General features: G+C 39.4%; 1 protein-coding gene across 1 annotated transcript in view; it reads left to right on the top strand.

Moving 5' to 3' along the window:
* Nucleotides 1-6,380: 6,380 nt before the first annotated feature.
* Nucleotides 6,381-8,943, top strand: part of grxcr2 (glutaredoxin and cysteine rich domain containing 2) — a gene marked incomplete at both ends in the record, with an annotated part of 3,501 nt that continues 938 nt past the window's right edge. Inside the window, 3 exons of the mRNA XM_080040903.1 lie at nucleotides 6,381-6,437; nucleotides 6,834-7,017; nucleotides 7,964-8,073. Coding sequence (XP_079897029.1) covers nucleotides 6,381-6,437; nucleotides 6,834-7,017; nucleotides 7,964-8,073 — 351 coding nt within the window. The remainder of the gene's footprint in view (nucleotides 6,438-6,833; nucleotides 7,018-7,963; nucleotides 8,074-8,943) is intronic.

Genomic DNA, 8,943 nt, shown 5'->3' with positions numbered 1-8,943 from the left:
AGGGAGCTGAATGCCACCCAGAAAATTTAAATTAGATATAAAATCAGTCCCAGTCAAATATTAAATATTAACTTGACTTTGACTTGCCACATCTATCCTTTGATAGACACTGTAATTAAGATAATGAGGTTTAAATGCATTAAAGTTCTATTTAAAACATTGCTGCTGTGGAAGACATTTTTTTTCCGGATGAGAGTCTAATCTAATTCAGTGTTGAAAGTGTTTGCTTTGTCATCATTTAATTCCCTTTGTGAACTTGGTCAACTTTTAGTGTGCAGTATCAGATATGTTTTAATGTTTTTAAATACACATGTAAATTAAGTCATTTATAACTAAGTTAATGAACATTGAGTTGGATGCTTATTTGGTGAGGTGAGGTGACATATTATCTGATTTTACATCATAATAAATGTGGGCCCTTCCCATGAAGAACAAATGGATTACTGTATACAGCACATGATTTTATATATGAGATTATACACATACAGTGAGAGAGAAACTTGTAAAGTAAATGAAGCACAACCCCATAGTCTAAAGTGACAATATTTTCTCTCATTTTGTCTTTAACCTTCAGAGAGGATGTGACATTAATGTCTTCAGGACATGGTTTAAGATGCATATGGTCTTTCTTCTTTATCTCTCCTGGGTTACCTTTGTAACCTTTTGGATTGTCACATGCATATCTAAATCCATCACATCCTTTTGTAACACTGCTGCTGAGATTGGCAAACTGTCAATCACATCCCCTGAGCCAATCAAATCCCCTGAGCCAATGGAACCTACCCCCATTCCCCCGGTGAACCGAATCAGTTAATTAAGCATTCAGGCAGCAGGACACAGTTAAAACCCCAGTCAATGAGAACTTTGGAAAGAGAAACACAACACAGGAACACAGGAGAGACACAAAACCAAACTTACCAACCCTGGAAACAAAATGTACTTACCTGGACTGTGACTGCAAACATGGACGAGCTGATCTGCTGCTGAGGAGGACTCTTTCAACACTGAACACTGGTCAGGCCCTATTGCCGGAGCAAGATGATGGCGAGCTAAAGGAGAAGAACAAACTCAAATCAAATTCCCTCAAAAGGCAGGCCTCAAGACTGGCTGCCTGGAGTGTAGGATTCCCCCTACCCAAACAAACACTGACCACATTGAACATTCTGCACCCACAACACATCTAAACTGCAGTACCTGATTTGTGTGGGATGCATCGTTTTATGTTTATTTGGATGAATGTATGAATAGAACTGGGAACTGTTGATTTAAATGTATGGAGTAAAAGGTGCCCAAACTGAGTGTGAATATCTAAGATAACTAAATTGAATTGAAGGCCTATTTTCTATTTATGTTGAACATTTCCTTGATTGATTCAAGTGATTTTGTTATTTGTTTAAGTGAAATACAAAACCGGTTACCAACATTCTGTATCGTGTCATTAATTCTACACCAGCTCCAAGAGTCAAAACTACTTATTAGCCCAGTACTCTGTTACATCTTGGTTTTTTGATAACTTCTTATTTATAAATATATATTTCATTTAAAGTAAAATTGTGTATCCTGAGTGTTACACTTCCATCTGTCTTTGTGCCCTTTAATACCCTATCCTTAGGGTCAAAAAGTACAATCTGAGTTTGTTCCTTAAATGGGCAAAGTAATAGAGAAAGAGGTTGTGGAAGAGTAGTGGATCCCTTTAAAAAATGGTACAGCTGTTTTTGTGTTGAATCACCTGGCGAACATCACCTTCTCGTTGAAGTCTGTTGACTTGATGGGGCAATATATCATATGATAAATATCATTGCAAAATCCTTCCTTGAGTGACATTACACCTTTCCCCTAGAAATGTGGCTTCAGTGTGCCTTTCGGGATCGTGACCACCACAGAGAAATGTAAGTCTTATCTCTGTTCCGTTGTTGCCTGAAAAGAGGTGCTGCTGATATGAGAGTCAGTCATACCATTCCCCTTGGGAGGATTAATAATGATTAAGTGTTCTTTTTAATAATGATTAAGTGTTCTTTTTAATAATGATTAAGTGTTCTTTTTAAGTGAGTGTTTCCCCTTCCATTTTTTGCTTTTCACTTACAGAGGGCAAAAGTTCAGAGAGAAAGGGAGAGATCGAGATAGGAGGATAAATCTGTGCTAAGGATGTATGCTGCCTGCAGGTCACTCACAATGAGACTTGTCAAGTATAGTACACACACCACGTTGGGGTTACTCTTGGACCATTGGGGGAAATAATCAAACTTAACACACACATGCTCCTATAAACACAAAACGACTCAACAATAATGAACTTTCCTTGAGGCGTGGTTAAGGTAGGATGAACTACTGTAGCGGCAGAGGGTTTGAGGCTGAGACAACGGAGCATGTTATCTAATGACCCAGGGCAAGACAACCAGAAATCAATAAAAAAGATATAAAGGGGAGCAGCCTGCCTCATCATGCACTTACCTGCTTCCTGAATACAGCAAAAGTTAGAGTTATGATTCTAATTTACATATCCGCAACAGTTAGCATGTAGATGTTGCATTGAGCCATCTGGGAACTAGACTTCTGTTAGGGTTTACATTTTTGTGGCTCAACGAGGCCTGTCATGTTCGCTCGGGACCAAGTGCATTATCGCCAGCACAGTGAAACCAAAACTATTATTTCTCACTTTTTGATCCGTACCAGTGGACCACTGAAATGGATTAGATGATCCATAGCTAGCAGAGAGCATGTGCTGTACCTTCACAACAAAGCTCATATTGCATATTGCATTTCGGGAGGGGATAATGGGGATAACAGAAAATGCATGAACTGTTAATACGGAGACACAGGGAGACAGATTTACAGTGGCAATCATTCAAACCGAAAGCAGCAAGAGTGCTGCCACATTAAACGATTCCTTCACTGCGATGCACCCAAAACAATTTCTCGCTTGAGTGACTGTACTTGCTTGTTCTGCAATCTGATTAGGCTGACTCTCGGTCGGGAGAGAAACAAGAGAGGGCCTCTGTCTTCTCTCACTACTCTCTCTCTACCCCTCTCTCTCTTTGTATACCATCCATTCACTCACAGTTTAATAACAGTCATCTGTAAGGATAATTGTAAGATTGATCTGGACATGCATGGGGTTAATAGCATCCATTTGTTAGATGATTGTTTGTTCTATGAAATGGCCTCTCAAAGAAGCAGACAAAAAGTGGCTACTGCCATCAGCAAGTTCAACATGTGAGTGATTACACTTTACAAAACTCTGCGAATCGAATCTTTCAAATATTGTCTGCATGCACCTATGTAATGACCCTTACATGAATATTTGAACAGGTGTTCACAAACAAATTGCACACACAAACTGACAAACAAAAAAACACACAAAGGTCCAACACACGATGGACGCCAGGATTTGACCTCATGTTGACAAAGAGGAAACTGATGCACACTCCATCTCCAGTGACTCATACATGCTATTGAAATCTTAAGTTAGTCTCGGAACTAGTGATGCTGAAAGCATGAATCATACCCTAGTAGCCGAATAGGCCAAGCCAATATTGGAAATGACAAGGAGCAAAGTAAGTAATGGGCATTTAATGTACAATTGCTTATAAAAGGTGTATGATTAGCCTTTAGTAGCTTAATATGGAAAATAGAATTTAAAAATCCTATCCACTATTCAAAACATGTTGACCATTTTGTAAAATTCTGACAATCAGAATCAGAATAGTCTCTTCGAAATCCAATGTGAGAATACATATAAAAGTCGAAATACATTGTGATACAATTCAAAGCTTATTAATCGTAGATATATATTAAAGGGGACATATTATGAAAAAACAAACATTGCAGGTGTTTGGGCACACTTTTTAGGTTATTGGGGTCCCTACCAGCACACACAAGCTTCAAAAAGACAAATATGTCAGTTTCTTCTGGGATGCTTATTTTGAAAAAGGGGGGATTTGAAGGTCTGTTCCAAAAAACACAGACTGATGACAAAATTGGTCGGTTTTCATTAACATACTCGCCAGAAACTCGGCAGTTGATTGGCAAATCAAGACGCCCCGTTGGTAACCACACACACCTGGAACTGCACCTGCTAATGCAACAACAGAGCAGAAGCAAGCTGCAGTGTTAGCTCATCCTCAAGCTACTACCACACCCCAGCCTCGAAGCAGACCAAGGCTGAATGGATTTACTTAATTTTTTGTTAGGCTATGCCCAGCAAAGGTTGGCAATCTAGTGTGATCTGCCGTTATACTGGAGTGTGGAGGAGATTGTGCCTGGAAGACTGAGAGACACCATATCTCCTGGAAATGTAAGTAGTCCTATTTAAAAAAAAAATCTGTCCGTTTATGAGTTCAATGTGTGTAATGTGCTTTGATTTATCCCTCCTATAATAACCAACGCCGACTGAAAAACAGACGGGGAAACTGTACGGTGTGTTGGAATGTATGATGTATATTTCAGCTAGGCTACATGATATAACATTGAATGTGTCATGTTTTACAGATATGAGTGACCTGACGGACCACACTATCTGTTCCATCAGAGGAGACTGTTCACTGGGTGGGACAGGTGGTCTTCTTCAGGGCCCACCAGCAACAACTGGACAGTTACATACAATGGCTTTGCTTCTGTTTGATATGTACACTTGATATTTCCATTTCACTGGCTATGAATAAACTGCTTTATTTTTAAGTATGGTTTTGGTCTTTTTAAAATGTAACGATACTGTTTTATAAGACATCTTCAGAGAGATAAAGGGTTGAATTAAAAAAACGTATAAGTCAATGCATGTAGATCGGTCAGAAAACTAGTCCAACATCCTAACTATGAAAATGTGAGTTTCAAGTAATCCTTTACTGCACGAAGCAAACAGTGACAGTTAGCAACACAATACATTTTTTAACAGTAAAACTTTATTATGAATGAGTGATCACAATACAAATGATACATTATCTATTAGATATTGAAAGTGTGTCAGATAATTTGCAGCTCTGTCTAATTATTTCTATACTTTGTTTTTACAAAATATAATGCCTTTCCAGTAAATCTTGGCATGATACATTCCTTTCCTGCCTCATTACTGTACATGTTTACATGTTACCTCAGCATGGCTTCACAACCAAAGCTTTTTCACTCCACTGGGTTGTAGATCATTCCCCAGTTTAGCCTGTAGAGACATACATAAAACGTTGTATGTTACAAGTTAGGAGGTTTTTGCATAAATACTTAGCTCATATTCTGTTATTGACTGTGACATATTTAAACTGTATTTACCTGAGGATAATGTCAGGGAAACCAGAAATCTTGATGCAATTTTCACAGTTTTCAGCTCAGACTCCTGCCTGACCAGGTTCAGTTGTAAAGCTTTTGGTTTAGAAGTGGTAAGTGTGCTGACATTTGCTGTAGAAATTAAGCTAAACATGGTAACATCGATCTCCATGCTGCATTGGCCAAAAGTAAACAAAACTGACAGCTGGGCGTGTGCCATGCCCATATAGGTTGGTATAGAGTAAATGAGCAGGGCGGTGCATGCACGCCCATGTAGATCTGACCAGTCAGAGCAGACTAGGATTTTTGCGAAGGGGGGTAGATGTCAATACCAACCTTTTGAGATAGAGAGCAGAAGAGGCTGGAAAAGGCGATGAAGAAATGGGTAATAGTAGAAAAACTAATGGGTTTTTTGAACAATAAACCATTAAAACCTTTTCTAGTAGACCTCGGAAATATACATTTAAACCCGAGTTTGTGCATAATATGTCCCCTTTAATAAAGGAGAACATGTTCAGGATGACAGCAACATACATTAGTGAAATCCTATTTACTTTTCAACACTGATGCACACGGCACCAGTCCAATGATAGGCAGACCTAGAACTATCAAACAACTCCCACACACTCATACACATCCTCTTCGCTCTCTCTTTTTCTCCCTAACACACACACACACACACACAGACACACACAGTGCTCCACAAAGGCTCCAACTACCTTCTATTCTGGGGATCATAATTATTTGATGACAGAGCTTCTGGTTTCTCTACAACGCTTTCGCACACACTCGATCTCGCCGTGTATAATTTAGCGCGTTGGGAAGCTAGAAAGGTGGTCCCTTAAAAACAGCAGGTGCACTCAAACTAAGAAGGCAGGACACAGAGAAAAAGCTTGATCTCATCCAGTCATCCACCCACTCCTTCACACACAGCTCTTCAGTCGTGCTCTCATACCCTGTTCTTCTACTAAGCTGTGTTATCGGTCCATTCTTTTATCCATTCATTGGTGCATTCCTTTTATCACACCAGGCACCACCAATTGCAGCTGATGTCACTTCGCCCCCGGTAAGGAGCTTCTTCGGTGGACTGACACCCTCGCCGCGTCCCCTCCTAAGTTGGAGCCACTATGGAAGAACTCCAGAGAAAACTGAACCAACGCTATGAAGGCACCAAGCCCAGAAAGGTGAGTTGTTCGCAGGACCGCTTCGAGATACTTTTCTAAATGCACTGTGCTGAGTCAAAGACATATTGAGGTCACTGCAGAGCGTTCCATGTTTTCTTAATGCAGATGCTTACTATCAGTGGCATATTGCTTTTACATAATAACACAAACCTGGCTGAAGCTTGTGTTCTTGAATATATAGTTCTCGGCTTTCTAAACACAACTCCTGTAGTCAAACTGAAAGAAGGAATGGAACAGGATGTCAGCCCTTTTATGTTGATATTCTGACCAAGGTTTGTATAAACCCTCTGGTCAGATAGCATTTATTTTTACTCATACATCTTCTTTTCTATTCTAGCAAGGTGTGCATATTTGTTACTAAAGTAAAAACATGTTACCTTCAACTCCACACTACAGGTGAGGTTCAAGTTGGCCTCGTCCTACAGTGGCCGGGTGCTGAAGCATGTGTACGAGGATGGTCAGGAGCTGGACAGTCCAGAGGAGAAATACCCTCACAGCTTTGCCAATCGCAAGATCCCTCCCAGGCACTTGGAGATGGAGCAGCTCTGTGGCTTTGAGGATAGTCATGGAGACCAACAGGGTGGGTTTATATTGTGTAAAATACTATACAGCCATGTCTTATTTAATATGCACAACTGCACTGAGGTTTGTTTATGTGGACTATATGGTATAAATAAAGATGATCTATCTATCTATCTATCTATCTATCTATCTATCTATCTATCTATCTATCTATCTATCTATCTATCTATCTATCTATCTATCTATCTATCTATCTATCTATCTATCTATCTATCTATCTATCTATCTATCTATCTATCTATCTATCTATCTAGTATAAGTTAGTAACCAGAGATACTAACAAGGTGCATATAACATTAAAAAATACTCCTCACTAATTAACATGCTAAAGCTCCTTTGTTAAATCTCTACGTGAACCAAAGAGTAGGAAATACAGTTACCTGTTAGATAGGGTGTTATGTGAGGAATTGTTTCTTGGCTGGGACCCATAACTTCCTGGGGTCTCTGCTGGTCTGCTGGATTCTGGCCAATCTTATGCTGCATTCCAGCCAACTGGGAAGTTGATATATTACGACCTCCTACTATAAAAATAACACTGGTACGCCACTCAAAGTCAGAGTTCCTACTTGTGAACAAATCCATATACCGCAAAATCCTGGCAAGTTTGTGATCTGACGTCCAACAACAGCATCAACACATCGTTAATTGTGAACCATTGACTAAAAGGCAATGTAAAGTCAATTTCCCTATATTTGCATAAATCAAAACATACTATAATGTAGCAAAACTTGTTCTGCATGTAAAGTGATGAAAAATATGCCAGCAATGTGATCGCCACTTCATGAGACAGAGGATTGCGTTACAACTAACCTGGTCGGTCACATTTGGTGAGGAAAGTTATGGTTGGTTCAATCTCAAAATCAATTAACATGCGCTGTTTGTGGATGAAATCTCTGCTCCAAGTTCTCACTGTGTCCTGACAATATGTTATATTCCGTACCCAGATGTCTACCCTCCTACAGGCCTCACTGCACAGAGAATAAACGTGTACAGAGGAATGGGAAGCTACAAGCCTGCTGCAGGCCAGACAGAGCAGGGGGAGGGAGATGCCACAGTAAGTGATGCTGCTCGCTGGTTTTGATTTTGCAATATTTTGATATCAGTTTAGTCTCACTGAGTGTCAACTACTAGTAAGCCCAGTTGCAATTTTTTCCCCCATGCAACTTAAATTCACTGAAATCGAGTGGAACTGATGAAACTAAAAAGAAAATTTTCATCCTCACTTGTATGTGTGAGGGTGTGTTGTGTACATTAACTTTCTTAGATTAATTACATTTTGTTCTGTACTGTCAGTTAAATATATGTACCTATTTATGGATGCAATGGTAAAAGTGATTGTCTGCTATTTCAAACAAAACCTACAGTAAACATGAACACCTTTAAAAGAGGATTTCATGTTCCTAAAACCATTTGAATGTTACATTAAACCATTGAGTGTAATCATAAGCACCGTCTCATAGGACCTAATTACATAAACGGAAGTATAATAAGAAAGTATCACATGCTCTTTGGAAGTTGGAATTGGTATTCCTCCTTATATATTCCACAGAGCATAGTAGGTCTACATAATGTTGAAAAGCACTTGTAGGCGAGCACACAATTATAAGCATACCCAGAATTACCACCAGCCAACACAAAGTAATTTAATAATTAAATCCTCTATCCTTAGAGCAGGCAATCAAGACTTAAAATAGAAAATGTGAAGATGCCATGGGTAATTAGAGCATTAACTGCATGTAGCTCAGTGGAAGTTGTACAATAATTAAATTGGAACAATAATAGCAACAAAATTGTTCATCTGACAGGAAAAAGCCACTATTACTGAGCTGCTGCGGCGGAGGCTTCATTAGCACAGCCGGCTGAGAGGGAGGTCAGTTCCATAGCCTGCTGGCTTAGTGTCAGTTTCATTCTTTTATCCTTTATA

This window comes from Ammodytes marinus (assembly GCF_949987685.1).
Source record: "Ammodytes marinus genome assembly, chromosome: 14".
Lineage (NCBI taxonomy): Eukaryota > Metazoa > Chordata > Actinopteri > Uranoscopiformes > Ammodytidae > Ammodytes > Ammodytes marinus.
The sequence above is the reverse complement of the archived record's forward strand: the minus strand, read 5'-3'. Positions and strand labels throughout refer to the sequence as shown.